The 27178-nt window shown below is 38.6% G+C and overlaps 1 protein-coding gene across 3 annotated transcripts in view; it reads left to right on the top strand.

Moving 5' to 3' along the window:
* LOC131693914 (protein CBFA2T2) overlaps positions 1-27178 on the top strand; it is a 264194-nt gene that overhangs the window by 136083 nt on the left and 100933 nt on the right. For all 3 annotated transcript variants that reach the window (XM_058982181.1, XM_058982179.1, XM_058982180.1), the window contains one exon: positions 6679-6757. In XM_058982181.1, coding sequence (XP_058838164.1) covers positions 6679-6757 — 79 coding nt within the window. The remainder of the gene's footprint in view (positions 1-6678; positions 6758-27178) is intronic.

The raw sequence follows: 27178 nt of genomic DNA, 5'->3' as shown, positions 1-27178 counted from the left end.
CACCAGATAAACTGGAGGCAGCCCGCAGTGAATTTGAGCAACTAATGAAGCTGGGTATCTGCAGACCGTCTTCCAGCAACTGGGCCAGCCCGCTTCATATGGTCAAGAAAGCCGACGGATCTTGGCGTCCATGTGGGGACTACCGTGCTCTGAATGCCCAGACGATTCCGGATCGATACCCGCTGCCATATCTGCAGGATTTCACGACGATTTTGCAAGGTAAAACTATTTTCTCAAAAATCGACCTGCAGAAAGCGTTCCATCAAGTGCCGATTCATCCTGAAGACATCCCCAAAACGGCCATTACGACACCATTCGGACTTTTCGAGTTTTCATTCATGACGTTTGGTCTGCGGAACGCTGCTCAAACATTCCAGCGACTTATCCACGAGGTCGTTCGAGGATTGGATTTCGTCTTTCCATACATCGACGATTTGTTCATCGCCTCGTCATCGCCGGAAGAACATCGCAATCATTTGCACCAGCTGTTTGAGAGATTAGAGCAACACGAATTAGCAATCAATGTTGCAAAATGCGAGTTTGGTTGCACGGAAATCTCTTTTCTGGGGCATTCAGTCACTGCCGCAGGAATCTACCCTCTTCCAGAACGAGTGAAAGCTGTTCAAAATTTTCAAAAACCGTCTACAGTAAAGGAGTTAAAAAATTTTTTGGCGATGATCAACTTTTATCGACGATTTATGCCAAATGCAATCGAAGCTCAAATACCGCTGTTGGCGCTTACTCCAGGTAATAAACGCAACGATCGAACTCCATTGACCTGGACCAACGAAACTACTGCAGCGTTTGAAAGGTGCAAGCAGCAACTCGCTGAGGCAACCTTGCTGGCACATCCTGCGAAGTCGGCCGAGCTGTCTCTCTGGGTGGACGCGTCCGATAAGGCAGCCGGTGCAGTTCTACACCAAATCATTAATGGGAACATTCAACCACTTGGATTCTTTTCGAAAAAATTCGACTCGGCTCAGCTTCGTTACAGCACCTACGATCGTGAGCTAACTGCAATTTACCTTGCGATACGACACTTCAAATACATGGTGGAAGGACGCAGTTGCCACGTATATACGGATCACAAGCCAATCGTATACGCTTTCCGTTAGAAGCTCGACAAGGCCTCCAATCGTCAAGCACGCCAATTGGACTTCATCGGGCAGATTACGACAGACATCCGACACATTTCTGGCAAGGAAAACATCGTAGCCGATTTATTGTCCCGAATCGATGCAGTTCAAGCCGTCCCCGCCATCGATTTCGATGCCCTTGCTGACGATCAGCAAACCGACGAGGAGATTCAAAACATTGTTAAAGGTAAACAAAACACCTCTTTAAAATTATTGCTTTATACCGTTCCAGGCAGTTCAAAACAATTGTTTTGTGATTGTTCTGGCAACCAAATTCGACCGTTCATTACGAAAGCTTTTCGTAACACTGCACTGCAAGCGACGCACAATCTCTCCCATCCTGGTACACGTGCTATGGCTAAATTGATGACCCAACGATTCGTTTGGCCTAACGTCAGGAAAGACAGCATCGCTTTCGCCAGGAACTGCCTGCAGTGTCAACGGTCCAAGGTGACTCGCCACACTCAATCGCCCGTCACCCAATATATGCCGCCAGATGGTCGATTCTCTCACATCAACATAGACATTGTGGGACCGTTTCCCCCAAGCAATGGTCATCGTTACTGCTTAACCATCATCGACCGGTTCTCTCGATGGCCAGAAGCCATTCCCGTTCCAGACATGACTGCACCGACGATCGCTCATGCACTTGTCACCGGATGGATTGCTCGATTCGGCGTGCCTATCTACGTCACTACCGACCAAGGACGGCAGTTTGAATCATCACTATTCTCCGAGTTGGTTCGCATGTTGGGCATCAGCCACCTGCGAACAACAGCGTACCATCCGCAAGCGAATGGCATCATCGAACGGTGGCATCGGACACTTAAAGCAGCAATTCTTTGCCACAACCCGGATCGGTGGTCTGATCACTTACCGATGATCTTACTTGGCCTGCGAACAACCCACAAGGAAGACATCGGAGCATCCCCTGCTGAGATGGTGTATGGTTCTACTCTCCGAATACCATCCGAGTTTTTCGTCGAAAACTCTGCCAATAACAGCGAAACAGATTTCGTCATCAAGCTACAAGAGGCCATGCAGAATCTTAAACCCAAAGCAACAGCATGGCACGGTAAACGTGACGTCTTTGTGCATCGTGATCTACAAAGCTGCAAGCACGTCTTCATCCGCGATGACTCCGTGAGACCGTCGCTATCGCCCCCTTATGATGGCCCATTTAAGGTGGTACGTCGAAGCAGCAAATTCTTCAAGGTACTCGTCAAAGGTCGGATGAAAAACGTTTCGATCGACCGATTGAAACCAGCATACACAACTGATGAGCAACAGCAGCCACAAAGCAGCCATCGTCCCGCTGCTGCCTCCACTGCTACAAGCCTGCCGGCTAGAGTAACCCGCTCTGGTCGACGAGTCGTCATTCCTCTTCGCTACCGCTAGACCGACGCCTCATCTAGAAGGGGAGTAATGTAGCATCATCACCATGCTACCTGCCGTCGCGCGCCGATGCAGCACCCAATGTCGCAATGGTAATCATCATTATCATCATTGATATGATAAGCACCATCGAAGCAACCGTCATCGTGAGATCCGCACTCGGTGGAAACAAAAATGCTTTGTGCTTTTCTTTTTATTTAATTATAATTAATGCCAATTCCTCCTCGATCGGTGCAAACAACTCACACTCGATCGAGGCATAGAATTCTTCAACAATAGCTATTTATCTCGCCTTCTGCGCAGATAAACTTTGTTCGATCAAAAAGGGCACAGCCCAAATTATAATATAAAAACCCTTGTACATACCAATAAATAGTCAGTTTTTAATCTAACCTAAAACAGAGTTAAATCTTTATTGGCCTTACCCGCCAAATCGATATACTTTTTCCCATGTATTTCCAACAGTTCGTATTGTGGGAATCTAGATGACGAAACGTATTCCTTCTTATCTGACTTTAAATGCAAACCATATATAATTAAACAACGCTGATCATACATTCAGGTCAGATCCTTTCCGGCTCTATTCGGATCGATATTAGGTACGAAGTTGGCGTTCGTTCTGTTATAGATTGAATTGCGAAAAAATACAAACGTATTATGTCAGCTTGTAGCGAATAATGGGAATCAATCCGAATGTCACATGGGAGAATCCAAAAATATTGTTATTTTATTTTGAGTTTTTGACGACTGTTGTTAATTATTCTGAGGATGTTATAGGCTGAATCAGCCGAAATAAAACGACAAAAACGGAATATTGGTTAAGAAGCAATACTTCGTATTTGCCATTTTATTTTGACTGATTCAGCAGATAACATCCTCAGAATTGTTATTTTATTTATACTAGTTCTAACTGCACAAAATAATAAATTGAATTAATAGTTTTCAGTTACATACAACGGGAATTATATTCGTTAATCTTCTGTACATTTTTTCCAAATCCGGGTACGGGTCAGTTTCGATACGGATACAGGTTACCTATATCCAGTTCAACCATGTCAGGTATTAAGTGCTGATAACATTCAACAATTCACCGCTGGCGAAAAGAATTATTTCACATGTTAAACTTAAAACACTGGCTAAAACCAAGTTCCCCATATAAAAGGACAACGGGTAAATCGAGATCAGTTACACGATCTGACACTGCTTACTCGCAAAGTCATGGTCATTAAAATTCTTTGCACATATCAGAGGACAAATTATCAGTCAGGAGTGTTAAAACTCGTAACCCGTTAGGAAAGTGATTCTCAACCTGGGATCCGTGGACCCCTAAGGGCCCGTAATAAGGTTTCTGGGGGTCCACAAAGATGAATATTTCATCCAGTTGGATACTTAAAATAAGAGCTTTTTCGCAACAAACAGAAAAAAAAATATAAACAACATTAATCTTCACAAACAGTATTGTTTCGTCGCCTCCAGTTGCACAGTGAAATGAACTAGCTGCAGATAATAAAAGTGCTCGTCTGGCTTTAACAAAATCCTCTGACTTACACCACATGAGAAACTCTGTTCAGGTAACGTATAAAAGTTTAGCCCAGGCAGAAAAGTTTATTGCGAAGAGCAACATGCACCACGGCGTCGAATAAGATAATGGTAAAACCAAGATCCTTATTATATATATGAAAATAAAATTGAGGCGCGCCAACACGACCTAGGACCGCTAATTAACCCATAACATATTAAAAGAGTTATGTCAACATACAGATGAGTGAAATCCGCTATAAAAGATACTTGCGGAAAAAATGTCAGTGGCATTCCCAACGGCGTTCCTGTTGTTAAAATGCGACTGGCAAATAACGCTGTGCACATATTCTGGACAGATTCCTACGTGCCAGTTTGGTAACGAGATGGCACATTACGGAAAACAATACTCCGAAGTCACTAAGTAAAATCAACCTACTACAACCAATACCAAAGAACAGTTTTCGACGGATGTTGATAAACATAATCAATTGCCCAACCAATGACTGATATGCTTTATATATCAAAACTAACTTCTTGTACCAATAACGAAATAACAACGATTAATCTATTATCTCCAAACTGACAACCAGCGCAATAAATGCCGATAAAGAAAGATTTAGGGGTCCCTGAAACGAAAAAGGGTTACCGCTGCGTTAGGGCAACAGACTAAGAAAATCAGCTTATCGTGAACATCAAAACAGTAACCACGATGAGGCTACGGACGCGAACGACAATGAGAGACTCACGAATGACCCCCAATATGCGATTCACAAGTTAACGAATATTTCCCCGACGCGAACATAGATTTCCTCTCGCAATGGCAAGTCGCGTGCACGAGATGTGACAGGCTGTTATTTATATTCGTTTTATTATTTTTATTTTTTTGCATTTTGTAAATATATAAAAGACCCACCACTCCGTTAAGCTAACGTATTGTGCACTGTCAAATTAACCGAATTAGACAAAAAACGTATTAATGATATTTGACCTTCCTTGGTGCTGAGCTTCATTTCAACCTCCAATATATATATTCAACTTGGCGAATTGACGGGCGAGCATGGAATTGCTTGTAGTCAACCGCTACTGTGCTGCTCAAAAGGTCGGGTATATTTTGATGCTGAGCTACGTTAATTTAAAATAGATTTGATTCCTTTGTTGCTTTTTCAATGTACAATGTACATGACTGGTAGAGTTATTCTTTGTTTATTTGCACATTTACAGCATCGTAATAGACAGAGGTAGAAAACAGAATGTTGTTTTCAGAAAGTACTGGAGAATACTAATAATTTTTAATCTAAAATTAAAACCCAATTTCCCACGCTGCACTGAATCCCGGAAATCAAATAAAAATTCAAAGATATCTGAGAAAATGGATTGTCGTGTTGGAAACTGCTCTACCGATGTAACATGCCGTAATACTATCGAAACCTTGCATTCGAGATAATATACAACATCATGTCACATATCAAAATTAAAGAAATGGACATCGTTTATAAGATTTGTAACATCAAAAATTGTCGAAAGAATGAAAAAGAATTCCAGGATATGTCGTTTTTAATTTCCTTCTAGCGCACGATAATTCAGGTTTATTTCTCTGCGACGCACCACAGAGCAAACGAACGTGTGACACTACATATTTTATTTTATCAATTATTTGATGTTTCAAAAGACGATCTCAAACTTAAAACCGAAATTGTTCGTGACAATTGCTAAAGCAAGTGCCAAAAAAACCCCAAATGCAGCTCTTTTCGTACCATCGCCATTTCATCCGGGAACTCGAGTGGCCCAGCAGCAGATACAAATCATCAATATAAGGAGAACTAGTTACGGCAGGAACCGTCTGTGAGTGGCACCCATCGAAGCAAGTGGCAGAAACAGCAGTAGTAGCAGCAGCAGCAGCACCAGAGCATCATCGCCCGAGGCCGGCTCATCGCATAGGGCAGGGCTCTGATGGGAGGGTGAGTGTTTAGGGAACACCGACAGCCGGTGTTTGCTGTTGGCCGTGGTGCCGCACCGCGCGCCTGTCGTGTAGTGTGTGTGTGTGCACGCCTGTGTGCTCTGATGGCTCGGCACGGCACGGCAAGTGGAAACATTCTGGTTTGATTTGATTTTGACGGTTTTTCGTTTTGCTCTGCTGTTTCTTGCAGCTGTGAACTTTTTTGTTTTTTCTCTGCTACCCTACCGAACACCACCCCCACCAACCAACCACCTATTGGGCCGGATGGGTGGTTGCGCTCATCGGTAACGCTCTTCTCTCTCTCTCTCTCTCTGCTGGGCGACTATTTTTCCCGCGTGTTTCTACTGCTGGTGCTGCTGCTGATATCATGGCAAAACGTGTCGCTGACAGGTTTTCTAATTGCAAAAAGGGGTTGAATGTCAATTTAATCGGTTAGGTTGTGGCGCGCTGCAGTGGTGGGGGGACCGCCGCTCCCGCGTGGTTTGCGGCATTTGGTAGGAGGGGGAAATTTTTTCGTTTTGATGTTGTTATTTTGGGTACGTTTTGTTTTTGGATGGGACCGTGGAATTTCGCAGTTGAAGAATTAATCTATTTTTTATTCCTGTTTCCAACGCAATCGGGACAGCAAATGGTAATAAAAGTTTTTTTTGTGTTTTGTTTTATTTGCAGATGGCGCTGGATGCGAAAGCAATTAAGGAAGAAATACCAGACAAGGACACATATGAGACCAGTTCTCGTAAAGTTAAAGGTAGGGAATTTAAGATGTTGTCAATAACCTTCGAAGTCTGTATTCATGTTTGAAAGATTCTGATAAATTTTCACAAACGAATGCGTCGGACAAACGTTAGTATGATGATAAGCCGACGTGAAAAGAGAAGCATTCTTCGTCGTTACGCTTCGTTTTTACTATTCACTTTTCACCTAGTACATAAAAGAAACAGAATTTTGATTTAGCGAATAAACAAAGTGGTAGCGGGCAGCGGCACGAGTAATCGACTCAAGGGTGGAACGATTCAGTTTTCACATAACATTTTTTTATCTTGGCAATCTAGTAAAATATCTCAATATAATAGTAAACCTAGTGCAAAAGGTATTGTTTATATCCTTCCAGTTTCATAAGTGTATTTTCAGTGAAATCGTAAAAAACAGCAAAACATCCATGAATAAATTTGTAACACTTGCAATACAAACTGAGAAGCTTTGCATCGATAGATCGCTTGAAATCGCTAAAACCACCGCACAATGGTTAAAAATATGCTTTCGAGGAACTTGATACGATGGATGGGGTTGAAAGTATCCATATTTGCAAACTGAAATGTTCTACAATGTTTATGTATAGGAAAAGCGCCATCTTTTGGGTACATTTCTTTTTATAGGTTGTAGAAAATCAGCGCAGTTGTGTATTTTATCATTATAAAAATGTTTCTGAAAATTGTAATCGCGAGAAATCAAAAAAAAATGTAGGGGTTAAAAATTTGAAATAAAGGGATTGGTCATAGAAAACATCACATAAATCGATAACTGTAATGTCGTTTTCGATTGAGAACCTGGAAACTAACCCAGGTTAGTTGCTTCAAACGAACGTTTTTAATGAAACTGAGTCGGGCTCTCGCCAAACAGCGGTGGTGTGAGCGAACCCGAAATACATTTCAGGTTGGAACCCAACTCGATTTTCAGTTCAGTGGCGTATAACATAGGTTCGAAACTGGCTTCAAACAAACGGTTTGACAGCAGTTAGGTCCGAAACTGAGTTAGTTTCTGCCTCAAGCGAAAACGACATAAGCGACAGAGAAGAGATGTCTTCAGCAGAATTTGTGCAAATATTCTTCCCTACAACTTTTTCAAAGACACTCTGCATCTCTTTTCATTTAACAGTTATATTTTCTATAGCATACTATGATCATTTTTGTGAAAAATAAATCTTGCCAAAAGATGGTGCTTTCTATGCACATAACATTATAGAGCATTCGCAAATATGGATACTTTCAGCTCCATCCAATTAAGTTCCTCAAAAGCATGTTTTGGACCACTGTACACTGCGTCTAGTGTGACTGAAAGCTTCTAGAAACTGTTAAATATACGGTAGTAGTTGTAACAATAGTATCAAGTTTTAACAGAATTCAAGTGGCAACTAGAGCTTCCATTTCCCGGCGGTTTTTAGCTTCCCGGGATTCGGGAAATAAATAATAAATTTCCCGGGAAATCCCAAGATCCCGGGAATACAGCAGAAAAATAAAAAAGTGAATGATTTTTTTGAGAACAAAAGAATAAATTTAAAAGTTTTCAAACCCATTTGATTGCATGTATATCAGTTCTAAAAGCAGTTGTCAGAAGATGTCGATTTGGTGGCCTACACAACATTGAATCATTTCATAACTCGTCACGCAGTTTACGCAACATGAACTTCTTTTGATGATTTTTCTTGTCTATATGTAAATCTAAATTTTTGTAATTACGATTACAACTGGGACGATATACTAAATGCAGCTGCTGGAGTTACTGTCACATTCCGATGGAATGTGGTCAATTTAATGCAAAGCACCTTGTTTAGTAATCTTTTGTGAAAAGATTGAGCTGCTTCAGGGTAGTGTGCAGTTATTTCCGATCAAATGAGAAAATTTGATATATGGAATCCATTTCTGTCATAGTAGGGTCAATATCATTCCGAATTAAGTGTGAATCAAAATTAAGAAAATAATGGACGAACTGTGCAGCGATGGATGAAGTCTACCATCGATTTCCTGTTACGGGCGAGTGTCTGGATTGCTTGATCTTATCCCTTCAAAAATCCTGCCTGCATCCATCAAAGCGACAAATAAAGAGTTTGGATACGCTTGATGTTGGACAGATACAGCGTTACGTATTTCTTTTCATATATCCAAAAATTTCAATATCCAGCATGCAAAACTCACGATAAACAGATATTGCAGTTCCGGTATAACAAATTAGACGAAATATGCATTCGATGACCGACCAAATATTTCTGCAGACATTCTAGAAACAGTCCTTATTTGAACTAGCATCTGCGTTAAGCATGGAATCTCTACAAAGATTCCCAAGTTTTGAAATAAACACTCATCGTTTTTTATGAAAGTACCGCCAATTCCATATCTAATTTGTCTGCAGCCCTTTCATTCAAGATCTACTAAAATAAACTATTAGAAGAACTGAGTAAAAATTTCTGAAGTGCCCCCCCCCATTTTTCACAAAGTAGTGAATTTTGAAAAACATGTTTTTATTTTATTGTTTAGGTACCCCTAAACATCTTCATGAAATATTTTGTCGTTATCCGAAATATTTATAATAGTTTTAGTTAATTGAAAATTTATACACCTTTTTATTATAATATTTTCTACAGCCAAAGTTTAATTTCGAATTGCACCAAACTTCACTGGTGGTTTAACAAATATTTAGTCTTGAAAATGTCGAAAAAAGGTTTAAGAAATGTTAACTGTTTCTACTATTTTTTGAATTATTTTGCAATAAAGTGCAGTTTTAAATGGTTTCTTCACGCGATATTTATTCCGTTTAATTTACCTTCATCAATTGTTATTGCATTTCCAGGACAAGTTTTTTTTTGCTGAGAAGCGTGAATTTCATAGTGCAAAATATAGAATAATTTTTTTTTAAATAACTCCTCGTCCAATCAAACCATTGTAATTTTATTATAATTGTACAAAGAGTGTAATGTATAATGTATAATCAGTACAAACTAGCTCTATTCGCGATAGTTTATTTATCGCTTCATTGAAGATCTGTTCTTTTTCACGTGGAGTAAAACCATTTCTTTCTCATATGTAAATATCAATTCGATTGCATATTTGCAATCCAAATTTTATTTATTTTATTTGCGCGTATCAACGAAAAGATTTCCCCTCGCACATTGGTTATGTTTTTTTTAAATTTTATTCAAAGAATTACAGCACTCTTCCGGGTGACCTATCAACCACAGAACTATAACTTTTAATGAAACTTTCTGTACATGAGAACTTTGTCACAAAAACCCATTTTGCATACTTTGTATTTCCAAAAATGATCTAGACTGTCTTTTGAAAAAAGTCAAACTTTTTTACCAATTTTTTCGAATGGATATTGTCTAAAAATAGCAAATACTACATAAAAGTGTTGTAGGAGTGATGTTCACAAAATTAGTCCACTTTTTGAATAAAAATTTAAAAAAAAAATTCTTCATCAACTTCTACTTTGAAAAATTTTATTTAAGAAATTTACAAAAATACCCCACCGTTGATTTGCATGAAATTTTGTTCCAAGATAGGTTATTATGTTACCTACCTACAGTCAAAAATTCAAGTTGTATACTTTCAAGGAAAAAAAGTTATTTCAAAAAATATTTTCCTTGCCCAAACTGATTTTTTTTTCAGTGTACTTTTATCGAAATCTAAACCAATGAAAGTGATAATCATCTCAGAATCCAATTTCCCAGCTGATAATTGACTGATTCATGCAAAAATGCATGCGTTTCCTACTATTAATTACCAAATTTAAAATCGTTAACTGTCGTTTCGGAATTAGGACAAATTGTGTGGCATATTACCCTGGTTACCTGTACCTTACATGCACCAATACTCATTTTACCAAATAATAGTACTATAAAACCAAGGCCTTAAAGCAGTCTAGCAACAACAGTTGTTTAATACTATGTTGCGTTTCGGCTTCGCCTCTTCAGAAACCGACACTAACGTATTGTCGGAATAGATTAGCGCCGGCTTGACGCAAATCCCTTAAAACTAAAACACACTATGTGTTTCAATCAAACGACTGGTCAAACGTGATGTCCCGTTCGAGCAGAAGTTCTGTTTATGCCGATGAGACACAAGTGAAGCCGAAACTTGTCTTGGCTTAGCAGGCCTATGCGAAAGCACTATGCTATATTTCACCCTAAGGAGGAAAATTTGGTAAAAACCAAAATTTCTCACTAGGGTGAAAATTTGTTGGTAAGAACCAGTCTTTGTACAGGAGGGCACAAATCCTTATTTCATACTATGTTGCGTTTCGGCTTCGCCTCTTCAGAAACCGACACTAACGTATTGTCGGAATAGATTAGCGCCGGCTTGACGCAAATCCCTTAAAACTAAAACACACTATGTGTTTCAATCAAACGACTGGTCAAACGTGATGTCCCGTTCGAGCAGAAGTTCTGTTTATGCCGATGAGACACAAGTGAAGCCGAAACTTGTCTTGGCTTAGCAGGCCTATGCGAAAGCACTATGCTATATTTCACCCTAAGGAGGAAAATTTGGTAAAAACCAAAATTTCTCACTAGGGTGAAAATTTGTTGGTAAGAACCAGTCTTTGTACAGGAGGGCACAAATCCTTATTTCATACTATGTTGCGTTTCGGCTTCGCCTCTTCAGAAACCGACACTAACGTATTGTCGGAATAGATTAGCGCCGGCTTGACGCAAATCCCTTAAAACTAAAACACACTATGTGTTTCAATCAAACGACTGGTCAAACGTGATGTCCCGTTCGAGTTTTTACCAAATTTTCCTCCTTAGGGTGAAATATAGCATAGTGCTTTCGCATAGGCCTGCTAAGCCAAGACAAGTTTCGGCTTCACTTGTGTCTCATCGGCATAAACAGAACTTCTGCTCGAACGGGACATCACGTTTGACCAGTCGTTTGATTGAAACACATAGTGTGTTTTAGTTTTAAGGGATTTGCGTCAAGCCGGCGCTAATCTATTCCGACAATACGTTAGTGTCGGTTTCTGAAGAGGCGAAGCCGAAACGCAACATAGTATGAAATAAGGATTTGTGCCCTCCTGTACAAAGACTGGTTCTTACCAACAAATTTTCACCCTAGTGAGAAATTTTGGTTTTTACCAAATTTTCCTCCTTAGGGTGAAATATAGCATAGTGCTTTCGCATAGGCCTGCTAAGCCAAGACAAGTTTCGGCTTCACTTGTGTCTCATCGGCATAAACAGAACTTCTGCTCGAACGGGACATCACGTTTGACCAGTCGTTTGATTGAAACACATAGTGTGTTTTAGTTTTAAGGGATTTGCGTCAAGCCGGCGCTAATCTATTCCGACAATACGTTAGTGTCGGTTTCTGAAGAGGCGAAGCCGAAACGCAACATAGTATGAAATAAGGATTTGTGCCCTCCTGTACAAAGACTGGTTCTTACCAACAAATTTTCACCCTAGTGAGAAATTTTGGTTTTTACCAAATTTTCCTCCTTAGGGTGAAATATAGCATAGTTGTTTAACTTTTTAAAATTGTTTTTATTCAAAAATTGGACTAATTTTGTGAAAATCACTTCTACAATATTTTTTGTAGGATTTATCATTTTTAGACAATAGCCATTTGAAATGGATTGGTAAAAAAGTTTGACCTTTTTCAAAAGACAGTCCAGATCATTTTTGGAAAAAAACAAAGTACGCAAAGTGGCTTTTTGTGACAAAGTCTTCATGCACAGAAAGTTTCAATAAACTCAAGGATGCTCAAAGTTTATTTATCAAAGGATGCTGTCAACTCTGAATACGATTTAGTGCGAAATTCGTCAATATTCACATCTCTTATACTACGTCGAATGCGGAAAACGCGAAAACGAAAATTATTTTGTGTACTTTGTGAACTGTTAGTTAATGAAAATAATATTGGTAAGTTGCTAACTGATAGTAGTTCGCGAGAGCAGAGTGAAAATGTAAAGAAATCAGTCAAAAACGTAGCAATTTGAAATTAGAAAGCCTTATCTAAGCTACGAACCATAGAAATTCGGAAGCATGGACTTAGCGCATGAAAAATCGGAAAGATGAACTTCAAATGAACAAAATTAAAAAGAACCAGCGAGCACAAGATGAAAACGTGATAAGAAAAAAATGAATAATAAAGAAAATCCATAAAATAACGAAAAAAATATAAAAGACATGAAACTAGAAAAACTAATTGCAACAGTTAAACAAATAGAATATTTAACAAATAAAATAGAAAAAAGGCAAACGATGTAAAAATAAACAGAGCAATACAAAATGAAGAAAATACAGAAAAGGGAAGGAACAAAGATTGATATGAAATAAATGGATACCACTAAAAACTTCATTGAATCTTTCTAACCCAAAAAGAGGCGAATTATCGTAACCTTTCCAATCGAAACAAGCATGTTTAAAATTGAAAAAATTGAAAAAAGTGAGATAGTAGAAATGTAAAAATTAGACAAGTAGATATAAAGTAACAAAAATAAAGCAATATATGAAACATTTAAAAATAACAAAATGACTAATTTAAAGAAATTAGAACGGAATGCACGGGGAAAGAGAGACTAAATATGGTGAAATTTGGATGTTATGGACTGAACAAAAATATATTAAATAAATCAAATAAACAAATGGAAAAAATGAAATAGCGGGACAAAAATTCAAAATAGTGTTGGAAAAAAGGTAGTGGATAAAATGATAACAAAAATGGGAACAAATTAAAAAATATGAAGAAAAATAAAATAATTGAAAAAAATATAAAAACTTGTGAAATGAAGAGTAAAATAAGTTCATAAACGAGGAAAAAAATTTAACAAAACATGTGTAAATGTAAGATGGAACATAAATAATGGAAAAAAAATTAACTAACTGAATCATTTAAATGAATGTAATAAAAACAAAGAAATGAAAGAAACAAAACAGAAAAATATTGAAAATTGCGAACATAAAATAATTTCCAAATATTTGTTTAACAGAAAAATATAGGAATAGAAAATTTAAAACAATAATTGAAAAAAATAAATGAAACGAAATAAATGTAAAGAAACAAAACAACGGACAAAACGGTAGAGAAAAAATCAGAATTAAATACCAAACTAAAAAAATGCGACTGTGAAATATTTAGACAGAATATGGGATGAAATATAACAAAATAAGAAAACTTGAATACATGCAAAAGTTAAAAATATGAAGAAGAAAAGAAAATATTAAACGATGGGAGAAAATGTATTAAATGGGCAATTGGAAAAAAGTGGAATTTTAAAATATGAAGCAATACAAACAAATGATATAAAATAACACTGCGAAAAATTCTGAATAATGCGATAATGTATTGAGATAGCCAAATAAAAATTGTGAAAAGGGAATTGCAGCTAATAATTAAAAAGGCAAAATGAATAAGAAAGTAGAATAAAATAGAAACATGTCAACAATTCGTTTATTATTTCTTAAGAAAGGTAAAATGAAACAATGGAAGACGCATAAAACACGTTGAATAAAGAAACTTAGAAAACAGACTGAAATTGAGAAAATTGAACACAATTAAAAAGTAGAAATTAAAAAAAATGAAAACCTAGACAAATTTCAAAAAGACTTGTGGTTGGGTCGTGCGACATTCTGGTTGTTCAGCATTTTCGTATTGATCGTGTATATTTTGGAATGTATTACAAGAATGTTGCAACTTTGCAACAAGAAATCGTTATGTTCTGGAAGCAAAAATTATTATGACTCAAATTCTTACGCTGCTGTGGGCTCAAAGATTTTGAAACAGGCAATTATTTTTATCTCGCCTTGGTTTTCTGATAAATTTTGGACTAAAAATCAATACTTAAGAAAGGCAGATCGCACACACTGCCTCCACGATCCAGTTTTCACAAGTCATTGAGAAGAATGAGCTGGAGATGCACATATAGTGGTAAAGAAATGATAGTACTTGTACCCAAAATATGAAACAGCTAGTAACAGACCTTTGAGTGGAAGGATGAATTAGCTGCAAAAATATTACCACTGAGGGGGCAGGCATGCGGATTGATCATGTTAGAAGTTTCAATACCCGCGCTATTCATGCACAGTAACGGTTCTACAAATAAATCCACGAAAAGCCGTCCAAAAATCTTTAAAATCGCTACCGACCATTTTATAGTAGTTGGCACACAAAACTAATATTTTTAATTTTAACGTTATCGCACACAATCATGTATACTACGTTATTGAACGATCTCAGAATTTAGTGTCTGATATGATCAAACTGGATAAAGGCGACTTTCGTAAGCCAACGGTTTCGAGAATGACGTTAAAAAATGAACCAGAGGTTAAACCTACGACAATTCATGGATAAATACAACTTACAAACTGTTTGTGGATTTTAAGGCAACGTACGATCCAGTTAAATGAAATTAACTGTGGCAGATAATCCTTGAACATGGCATCATTTTCAAAAGAAAAATACACGAATTGTGAGAAAAATGCAGTTTAAGCTTTCAACTGGAAATATAGCATATTTGGCAACACTATAACCCAAACTGAGTATTTTTTCTAAATTCCCTGATTCATATCCTTCAAAATGCATCTAACTGATTGTTTATAGACCAAATGAAGCCGAAGATAAAAATAAAAGTTAATAATTGATGATTTTTTTCTATGGAAAATTTCCCATGCACGATTATGACACGTCGTACAAATTTTGTCATCAATACACACTTATGACACGTGTGAGTGCGACTTTTGTTTACATTTATAGTAAAAACTCGCACCATAATCAACCGATCTTCGTAATATTTGAGAGATTAATACAGAATAGATAGAAACATCAATTGTCTTCTTTGAATTGCTTGTTCCATTTATAAGTTTCAAGATATTCAATATCAAACTTTAAAAATCGTTTTTCTCGAAATGTGCTAAATGGCGCTTGTCATAAGATAGCACAACAGCGACGGAATGTGACTCAATTTGGGACACAGTCTCAGAGTAGCAAAGGCAACAAGTGGCTCTGTGATGCGAAAGGGTAGCTTTATTTGAGTACTGTAATGAAGCCCTTTTTCGAATTTCGCTTATAGAGGTTTTAACCTTAAGGTAATTCACCTCTTTTCGGGTTAGAAAAATCTCTTTAGAAAACCCTATGTGTGGGGTTGGGAATCGAACCCAGGTGAGCTACGTACAAGGCAATCGATTTACTAACTAGACTGTGCCCACCCCTGTCGATCTGGTTTGAATCTAATGCGATTTATTTGGTTTTGATTCAATGCTGCTCTTTTTTTTAATAACTACTTGTAAATATTAATAAACAACGAAAGATGAGAAATGGCAAACTATAATTGATTTTTATATATTCTTATGGAATTGGAAGATATTGTTAATAACTAAGTGATTGTACGCAACTCACCTGTGCTCGGATCCCAACCTCGCACGTAAGGGTCGAGATTTTTCTAATGAAATTTCTCTAATGAAAAAAAACCCTAATGTTAACACCTCTATAATCGAAACAAAAAAACTAATTGATAAAAAAATCGAGCATTTTCAACCCCCAACAGAAACACCAAAAACCAACGAGTTCCAAACACAACAACAACAACAGTAACACGATTCTAACCTGAATCCTTCGAATCCCTCCATCCGATAGTAACGAAGAATTATTTCCTTCCCCCAAAAACCAAAAAAGGCTGCACAGCGCCTGCCAACCAAGAGTAACGATAATTATTTCGGAACGTGCTTCCAGCGCAATCTATCGTCTTAGCACTATCTCACGTTTTACACCCGCACCGCCAGCATTCGGCAGTCGTTCCGAGCGGTTCGGGGTGGCATCGGATTGGCCACCCGGTTTAAAGAGAGCAGGAGAAGATGGATGTTCAATTGGCCCGAGGCCACCAAACCACCATGTCATCGCTCATGAACCTCATGTGAGCCAAACGGCGAGGTACCTGCTGCACTGCTGCTGGTGGACTGTATAACTGCGTGTACTCTGTAATGGATTGACCCGACCAAGCTATCGGGGTCACTGGAAAGGCGCGGTGATGATGGAGGCGGCCCGGTCGGTGGTGGTGCTGGTGATGGAGGAATTTGCTATCTCGGTCGCTGCAGCTGTTGGTGGGTAAATAATGGTAAATTGTACTCTCCTGCAGGAATGGCCACATCCACCCGGTGACGCAGGACACGTCCGTCGTGGCAGACGTATCGGTGCAGACTGGTGTGGAGTTGGTGGGTTGGCTGGCCGGGATGGTAACTGATGTATTGATTTAGCATTAAATTGCAGTTTTGCGATGAATGTAGTTGGTCGTAGTTGGTCAGTTAATATTGTATGCCATAAATTGAACCGAAAGAGAAGCAATAAAAAATTTAAACATATTTTTAGAGCAACATTAATTTCTCAGCAGTACGGTACTAACAATTTGATCTATTTTCGTTCGACATTCGATTCCAAAAATAGTTCCTGCTAGACGTTACAAAAATAAACGGCTCAAATTATCTGACAGACTGTTTTGGAAAAATTTCACCAGAACGGGGTCGAACAGTTAAAAAGCCAAGCTTTTTTTCCCCTCCCTCGACCCATCATGATATCAGCGTGAACTTGCACCAGCCCTTGCCAGCCAAGCCAACTATGTTGGCGAGTGCTAAATTTATTTCCTCGTTATGTCAATAATAGTATGACGCCACAATCACCGCCCATCCGCGGGGACCATCTGCTGCTTGATCGACATTTTCTCGCGCGAAACTAACAGCTGTTTGCCGTCGCCGCCAATGCCGTTGCTGTCTCGTGCAGCTCACAGACAGAGGCGGTATTGCTATACCGGTTTGCGAAAACAAAAAGTTCTGATCCAATAAATGCTTCGTGTACGTATATAGAGTATAGAGAAACACAGCCGCATAGTGGAATCAACAGTGGAACAGACAGACAACCGTTGAAAATAATATAGGGGAGATAGTGGTACGTCCATCATTGCCAAAGTTCTGTTGGTTATGGAAAAATATTGACTGAGTACATCACACAAAAACGAATTGGAATAAGAAAATGTAATCATTTGTATTTTTTGTAAGTCAAGAATTTACGTTTCGACAGCGTCTCATCAGTATTTGACAGAATTGATTTGACCAGCTAAATCCTAAAACCGAAAAATAACTGATCATGGGTGGTGAAGTCACGCAAGCGCGGAAATTTTGAATGCTGATGAGAAGTGAGATCGGAATTCGATTATCCAGTGGATGTGTTGTACTTTGCAATAGAATTGCTTTGGAGAAAATTAGATTTAACATTTTTAGGTATGCTCTCTGGTGATCAAGTCGGTTCTGTTAAATTCTACTGAGGCGAAGTCGAGATGCCAATCCTCGTCTTTCAAAAATTAGGTTTTGTTACTTTCTTGCACAAAATGGCTTTAATACAATTTTCACCATAAGGAGTATTAATTTTAGTATAATAGAAAAAGTCGTAAAGTGACTGATAATCAAAAACACAACACTTTCCCCTATAAGAAAACTGTGAAGCGCTAGGAACGAATATGTCTGAAACATTTGGCTAAATTCCTTGCCTAAGGTGGTTCAAACTTAAAACTGAATATTCACCGCGTAAAGCAATATGCATGTACATAGTCTGTTTGCGCTAGTCACTGGATACTAGGTTAACCGCTAGTCGGAGTTTAATTCATATAATTATTTCGTGAAATTCTTTTGCATGAAGGTAATCGTTGTGACTTCGAATGACTTGCAATATTTACACGAAAAGATTTTTTTAGTGTGCAAACCGTGGGAACAGTGACACCCATTAGCCGTGGCAAGCATGACTAGAATGGAGCGTTTGCGTGCATTTTTTTTTGAGTTTCAAAAGCAATTACACTACGAGATATGTATGGCAAATTTTTGGAAACTTCAGACCGATTGATGATCCGTGCGTGATTCAAACTTACCAGTAACCGGCGCCCTCCCGGGATTATCATTGGGTATTACGTCGGGACGACGTATTGTTCTTACGTTTCTGCTCCATCTTGTCTCAGAAATACACCGGATAAAGTCTGCCACCGTGTTATACAATGTTGTCTACGCCATTGATTTTTTTTTAACAGGACAGCTTTTTCTTGGCATCGAAGGTACTTTAGAGTACGTATCTTTCAAAACCATTTTGAAGTAGCACAAGCTCATGGAGTACCTGTTTATATTTCACAAAAAATAGATACACGCAATGCTTAGCTACCGACGTCTGTGTCCATCGTAAAGTAGAGATATGGAATCTCTGGATATCCTCAAGGTGTTGTGATGTCTCCACTTTTATCGCACATTGCTGTGGATGGCATATTGCTGAAACCTAATGAGTTTAAATTTCGGACATATGGTTTTGTTGATATTATAATCATAATGATCACCGGTATTTGCATTAATACAGTGTTCGATTTGATGGTGTCTTCATGTTGGACTATAAATTAATCCAAATAAAACAGCGATGATGGCTGTCCGCTACTGTTCTTTGGCTCTGAAATTATTGTCTCAGATCAAGTTAAGTACGTCTGCTCATATCGATTTCAAATCAGGAGAACTTGCATGACCATCGTCCAATGCAGGCAAGCTTTCGGCAAATCATGGGGACTCAAACCCAAGAACATTTGACGAATTTCGCGCTAATTAGTATTCAGAGTTGGTAGTACCCTCTCAGATTTTAATGAAGCTTTCTGTACATAAAGACTGTCACAAAAAGCTACTTTGCTTACTTTGTTTTCCCAAAAATGATCTAGACTCTTTTGAAAAGGGGAAAACTTATTTTATCAATTTTTTTCAAATGGTATAAAAATTACAAATCATACAAAAAAATATTGTAAGAGTGATTTTTACAAAACTAGTCAAATTTTTGAATCAAAATATTGAAAAAAATCTTCATCGACTCATACACTGAAAAAAATCGGTTTTGAAAATTTGAAATCGATTTGATTTGATTTGAATGAAGTTTTGTTCCAAGATAGGTAATTATGTTCCCTACCTACTGTCAAACCTTCAAGGAAAAAAAGTTATTTAAAAAAAAACTTTTCCTTGTCCAAACTGAATTTTTTTCAGTGTATTTTCATTCAGCGTCCATAGCCCAGAGACCAGAACCCACAATCCCAAGGAAAGAGTCCAAACTCCAGATTCCATAGCCCAGAGTCTAGTATCCCGAGGAGAGAGACCAGAATCCGTAGTCGCGAGTCCTTAACCCAAAATACTTAGGCGGGTCTAGAATCCAGAATCCAGAGTTCAGTGTCGAGAATGCAGAGTCCAGTAATCAGAATCGCTGCGATCAGAACCCATAGTTCCGAAGACAGAGCTCAGTGTCCTGAATCCAGAGTTCCGAGTGCAGAGTTCAGAGTATAGAGCACAGAGTTCAGATGCCAGAGCCCAGAGTCTAATACCTAGAGTCCGGGGCCAAGAGACCTGATACCAGAGTCTAGAGTTCTTATCCCAAAATGCTGAGCCCAGAATCCTCAGCACATGATCCAGAGCCCCTAACCCAAAATAGTGAGACCAGAGATTAGAGTCCAGAATCCAGAGCACAGAGTCCAGAATCCAGAGTTCAGATTCGATAATCCAGAGTTTAGATTTCATAGCCCAGCGACCAGAACCCAGAGTCCCGAGGAGAGCCCAGAGTCTAGAGTTCAGAATCCAGAGTCCCGAGTGCAGAGTGCATAGTCCCGAGTTTAGAGTAAGAGTCCACAGTTCAGCGTCCAAAGTCCAGAATCAAGACCCAGAGCCCATAGCTCAGAGACCACAGTCTACAGTCCAGAATTTCGAGGCGAGAGCTCAGAATCGAAAGTTAAGAATGCAGAGCTCAGAGTGCAGAGTAGGGTATTGCAAAAAAAAGTTTTTTTTTGAATTCTCAAAGCCCCCCCCCCCCTCTCATATTGTGACAATTGTCAAAGTAAGCTCAGATGCAGAAATTTCACATCATTTGGACAATTCTAGACCCTCGCCCACTTCGCTTGAAATTTGTGAAATTGATACTATGGGCAAAAATGGAGGAAAAATATATTAAATGCTATAACTTTTGAAATAGCAATCAGAAAATTACAATTCATACCTTTTTTTAAAGGGAATAACCTTATTATTTGAATGGAGATATTTTTGTTTCTCAAAGAATACAGGAAAGTGGGGTACTTGGCCATTTTATCCCCAAAATCCATTATTTTCAATAATTTTTCTGCTCCGTGATGCAACTCATACATATTTTGCAGTTTTTATAATGTGAGAAAATCTTAGAAATCGAACGGTACCTTTTTGACCTTTATCCGAATACGGGACGTTGGGGTTATAGAGCCTTTTGTCATTCATATTAAATTTTGTCATTTTCTATTGCATATATCTCTATTATTATTCATTCATTTTTCATGACCTGTACCTTGTTGAACGTGGAAAAATCTTAGGAACAAAATAAAAATAGATTCGATGCCGGTAAAATTAATAAGCATCAAATTTTCTGACATTTAGTCTCGATTTCACATTTTTATCATTATATCGCTCATATCAACTCCATTTAACAATAAATTATTATTTAATTTACTACTTTTAGTGTGAAATATTCTTAGGAATCACATGAAAATAGTTTCATTCCTGGAAAAATAGGGGAAGTTGAGGTATTAGGACAAAAAAATGTGATTTGTAGAGTTAATGTCCAAAATTTTTATGTTTCTGAATTTTACCGGTAGCGAATCTATTTTTGATTTATTCACAAGAATTTTTTACGTTCAACAAGATACATTTTATGAAAATTGATAGCAGAATGCTAGAGATATATGAACGAGAAAATGATCAAATTTAATATGAATAACAAAAGGCCCTATAATTTGTCACAATATGAGAGGGGGGTGCCTTTGAGAATTAAAAAAAAACTTTTTTTTTGCAATGCCCTAGTGCAGAGAACAGAGTCGAAACTCCTGGGTCCAGAATCTTCAACCCAAATTAATGTGGCCAGAGTCCAGAGCTCTGAGACTAGAACCCCAAGCCCGAAGTATTAAACCCAAAATACTGACGCAAGAGTTCAGACTCCAGAGCACAGAGCCCAGAACCCATAGACCAAAATCCAGAGTCTATAACACAGAATCTCGAGGCGAGAGTCCAGGGTTCAGAACCCAGCGTGAGGAGTGCAGCATCCAGAGTTCAAAGTCCAGAATCTAGAGCTCAGAGTCCAGAGACGAGAATCCTGGTACCAGAGTTCAGAGTCCAGAGACCAGATTCCTTAACCCAAAATACTGATCCCAGTGTCCCGAATTCAGAGCCCAGATCACAGAGCCCAGATACCAGAATCTAGAGTCCAGAGTCCCGAGGAGAGAGCCCACAGTCTAGAATCCATAGACCCAAAGGACAGAGCCTCAAGTTCAGAGTCTAAAGATCAGATTCCAGAGTGAAGGATCAAGACCCCTGATACCAGAGCCCATGGTTCAAAGTCCAGAGTGCATAGTACAGAAATTCGAGGCCAGCGTCAAGAGTTCATCATCCAGCGATGAGAGTGAAAAGTCAGGAATCTAAAGTTCAGTGTCCATAGTCCAGAGACCAGAACCCAAAATCCAGAGTCCCGAGGGGAGAGCTAAGAGTCCAAAATCCAAAGTTCCGAGTGCAGATTGCATAGTTCAGAGTCCAGACTTCAGAGTCTAGAGTCTAGAGTTCGGATTCCAGAGTCCAGAATAAAGACCCCATAGACTATAGTTCAGAGTCCAGAGTCCATAGCGCAGAATATCAAGATCCGGAACCCGATGTCCAGAATTCAGCGTGAAAAGTGCAGAGTCCAGAGTTCACAGTCTAGAATCTAGAGTGACTGGGAATGTTCTTGACGAATAGGTGCCAGACATTTATGTCTGACGCCATGTTGAAATCCAAGATGGCGACTTCCGGACGTAAATTATTACGATTACACTTCGGATTATTTATCTTTGCACAGCACTTGATACTGTTTAACTTTGATTTATACAATTGATTCAAAATGATAATTTTACTAGAACTGCTCTTCACAACTGTTGTTACTAAACTACTTGAGGGCTTAGTTTTATAGTACTGTTATTTGGTAAAATGAGTATTGATGCAGGTAAGGTACAGGTAACCACGGTAATAGCGAATACCAAATTCGTTACTGATACTTTTTCCATGTATCATGCAACTATCACTTGGGAAACTGGATTCTGAAATGATTATAACTTTCATTGGTTTAGTTTTCGATGAATATACACTGAAACGAAATTCAGTTTGGACAAGGAAAAGTTTTTTTCAAATAACTTTTTTTTTCCTTGAAAGTACCGAACTTGAATTTTTTTACGGTAAGTAGGGAACATTATTACACTCAAGTTTTTTTACGCGGTTTTTTTTGCGCGGTATTTTTTACGCGGTTTTTTTTACGCGGATTTTGAAATTTACGCGGTTTTCATTTACGCGGATTTTGAAATTTACGCGGTTTTCATTTACGCGGTTTTTGAAATTTACGCGGTTTTCATTTACGCGGATTTTGGAATTTACGCGGTATCCATCAACGAGGTTCTTTTTAACGCGGATTCTTAAATTCAAGCGGTCTTCATTTACGCGGATTTTGAAATTCATGCGGTTTTCATTTACGCGGATTTTGAAATTTACGCGGTTTTCATTTACGCGGATTTTGAAATTTACGCGGTTTTCATTTACGCGGATTTTGAAATTTACGCGGTTTTCATTTACGCGGATTTTGAAATTTACGCGGTTTTCATTTACGCGGTTTTCATTTACGCGGCCTGTATCCCCCGCGTAAAAAAAACCTGAGTGTATATATCTTGGAACAAAATTTCATACAAATCAAAGATGTTTTTTTTGTAAATCGACTTTATTTTTTTAAAATCGGTTTTTTTTCTATGTAGGAGTCAATGAAGATTTTTTTCAATATTTTGATTAAAAAATTTGACAAATTTTGTGAAAATCTCTCCTACAACATTTTTTGTAGGATTTGTCATTTTTAGACTAAAGCCGTTTGGAAAAATATGGTAAAATAAGTTTGACCCTTTTCTAAAGACAGTCTAGATCGTTTTTGAAAAAACAAAGTATGCAAAGTGGCTTCTTGTGACAAAGTTCTCATGTACAGAAAGTTTCATTAAAATCTGAGAGGATGCTGCCAACATTTGTTCGAGTTGGCGCGAAATTCTTCATTTAGAGGATCTACACAGCAACTTTTAGACTAATGAGGAATTACACAAGACTCAGTCCGAAAATTTTCGATTCCGATGAAACTTTATACGATGCAACGGTATGGAAAACTAAACATTTTCCACAGTCAATGAAATCGTTTTGACTCAAGAGAAACTGTTCAAAAGTGCGTAGAAGTTCTTGCATGCATAACTCTCAAAAAAATGGATTACCGTATATTGTACAGTAAAATAAATAAGGTAGTTTTGCGAGAAAAAAATATGCACCAAAAAAAATGTTATGACATTTTATTCAAAAACGGCAATTTATTTTAAATTCAATTACGAAACAATCTATTTTTTTAGAATCTTGTTTTTTTTGTCAAAAAAGTCCTTAAAGAAGGAAATATTTTAATTATAATCGCATCGTGGAGAACTTATCATCCAAAAAGGTTTTCTAACAATAACTTTATACATATTTTTAAATTTACTTTAAACTTTTTTTTTATTCAATCAGTTTATTTGATATGGCACGGCACCATCACAGATTAAAGGTGCCAATTTTAGCATTTTACATTTTTGATTTTTCGTAAAACTAGTGGATTACAGTATGAGTTTGTTTCAAACTACCTTGAAAATATATGGAGCTATTTTTAGACTATCTTAACTAGGAATTAGGTACAATATACATGGAGAACTAATTGCTAAGACTAGGATGGGGAATGTAATTGAGAATTAATAGAAGACAAAAGGGCAACAGATTCAAATTCGTTTTTTTTTCAACGGTCAATTTGCTTGAGCGAGACATTTTCGCGGGGATTTGATTTCAGCATCATAGTAATAGCAATATCAGGTACAGCAAATAGAGAGGGTGGACAACGAGGACAACGAAGAGAATAATCACGCTTGCATTTTATGGCAGATCATCGATGGTTATGGCAGTATTGTACTACCAAGACAGCACGCAGCGGGTCGTCGGGTGGTCCTCGTCGGACCCATGGGGAATCTTCCCAATTGGGTCAGATCTTGAGATCGTTTCGATGGTGAGAATGTAGACAATCATGTAGTAGCGCTCTGATGCGAATCGGCACCACAAACGCAGCTCAGGAGACTTCTGAGAATGAGAAAAGGAGAGGGGCTATATTCTTACACTGAACGATTTTAGTCGTTCGTCCCTTCGCCTCTGCGGAAGCCAAATTGTGTATCTGACAGTAAATCATTTGCTTCGATCAAATTGTCGAGACGAAACTGGATCACTTTCTCGAACAGCTTCCGGATACTGGAGAGCATTGCAATCGGTCGATACGAGTTGTGATCGGAGGCTGCTTTCTTGGTTTTTGAATGGCGATGACTCTCACTTGTCTCCTATCGTGTGGGACAATGTTACCACCAAGAAACTTATTAACCTTCCGGCAGTCGCGCTAGTGCACTGAGTGCACGCTGCTCTGAAAATCTAGCGAAATCGTATTAGGGTACCAGCGGCTGCTCTTTCAGTGGGCCAAAAGCGCGACCTCCGGAGAATTAAACAAGCGCGTTTTGGCAGAGTTGGGCAGTTGCATTTGATTTTGTCAGGTCTCGGGGGCTTTACTGTTGCGAGATAATAGAGCAAGTGACCATTGAAAACGATGTTTCGTTCGCGGTATCGCGAGGGGACCCGGCGCCGTAGGTCTTCTCTGCCAGAGCGGTATCCGAACAAACTTTCTTGGCGAGGTCGAATGTCCAACGGATTGAATATTCATCGATGTTTCTCTTGTTAATCCGTCAACGAACCGAAAGCCAGTAGCTACGTTTCGAGTTTTCATCAGACTCTTCATTCGCGTTTCTAACATCGCATACTGTCGGTAGCTAGTAGATAACCCGTCGTCCCGGAAGGTCTCATACGTGGAGGCCTCCGCGTACACGTCTGAGCACTCTTTGTCCCACCACGAATTAAGAGAACGTTTTCGAATAGTCGTGCCGGGTATAGGCTTTAATCTGAGTTTGATTCGCTCTGTCGAGAATCAAACCATCCAAAGACTTGTACTCCTCTAGAGGAAGTTCCTGAGTAGATTTGATGTTGTCGGATATCGCGGCAGCATAGGTCTTCCAATTGTTTTTTCGTGTGAGGTCATACGAAATATTGATTGATTCCAATGGCCGTTATTGATTGAGACTACGATCGAATGATGTCGCTGCCTTGGATATCAGGGATTACCTTTCACGTGTAATTTAACCGCAGCAATGTTGAGCAGAGGGACCAATCTAAGGCGCTCGGGCGTGCAGGAATCTGTGTCATTTCACCCGTGTTTAAAATTGTCAAATTGAAGTTATCACAAAGATCGTGAATTAAGGAAGACCGGTTATCATCATAGAGGCAACCCCATGCTGTACCCTGAGAGTTAAAGTTTCTTAAAACTAGTCGTGGTGCAGGTAGGAATTCTATGATGTCGTGTGGCTGTCAATGCCCAACCGCCGTGTTGGGGGGAATGTATATGGAAGCTATACATAGGTCTTTGTTGTTTTTACTTGACAAGCGACAACTTCAATACCTGTCATCGAGAGAAGGTTAATTTTGTATCTCGATCCAGGCGAATAATATTAAAATCGTGGAAGATGAGGTTTATATCGAAAGTTAGCCAAGTATTTATTAAAAATTTAAAATAATCTATTTTCAGGATGATAGGTCCGCAATTCCATTGTAGAACAATGATCAAATCCGTGACCTTGTTGAGTCCGCCTTCGAAGGGTACAATCGCTGAAAGGAGAGGCTATTTAGTAGTCAACTGCTTCAAATATGTTCTTAATATTGGCAGAAAAGCTAACAATAGAATTTTAATGGGATCAGTAATATAGAAAGTTTTTATTATCCAGTCCACTATATTCGTGAGTTTGATAATTTCAGTGCTAATCGCTCTAGAACTGATACCAAGGAACACTTGAGGTTTTTGATGTTCCGGGAAGTGCTGTAAACCCCTTCTCTGATCTTAATCCTGTCACTATCGGCTCCCCATCAAGGGAAACCTTTTACAAGGAAGTTTCTCCTCTTTCTACAACTTCAAGGCACCCTGGTAGATGTTTTGTTCCTGAGGGTCAGAAGCCTCGCCCTCGTTAAGAGGCAAGAGAACAAAGGGGTTTGTTGAGGATGGTGGCATAGCTTCCTTTAGAACTTCCGCGAAAGAACGTTTGGAACGTTCCTCAAGGGAATGTTTTACTTAATCCCCGCGTAGTTTGTTATTGGGACATGCCGATATATCTTGTAGACTCTCTGCACAGAAACGACACTTTTCAGCATTCTTACTGTGTGGTGGCTGTGTGATCCAATTGTTTACACTTTGTGCAATTCATGAACCGCGGTACAAATAGACAGGCAGGCAGATGGGCTATGTGCAAC

The sequence above is a fragment of the Topomyia yanbarensis genome, chromosome 3 (assembly GCF_030247195.1).
Source record: "Topomyia yanbarensis strain Yona2022 chromosome 3, ASM3024719v1, whole genome shotgun sequence".
Taxonomy (NCBI): domain Eukaryota; kingdom Metazoa; phylum Arthropoda; class Insecta; order Diptera; family Culicidae; genus Topomyia; species Topomyia yanbarensis.
This window is presented reverse-complemented; position numbering and strand designations above follow the sequence as displayed.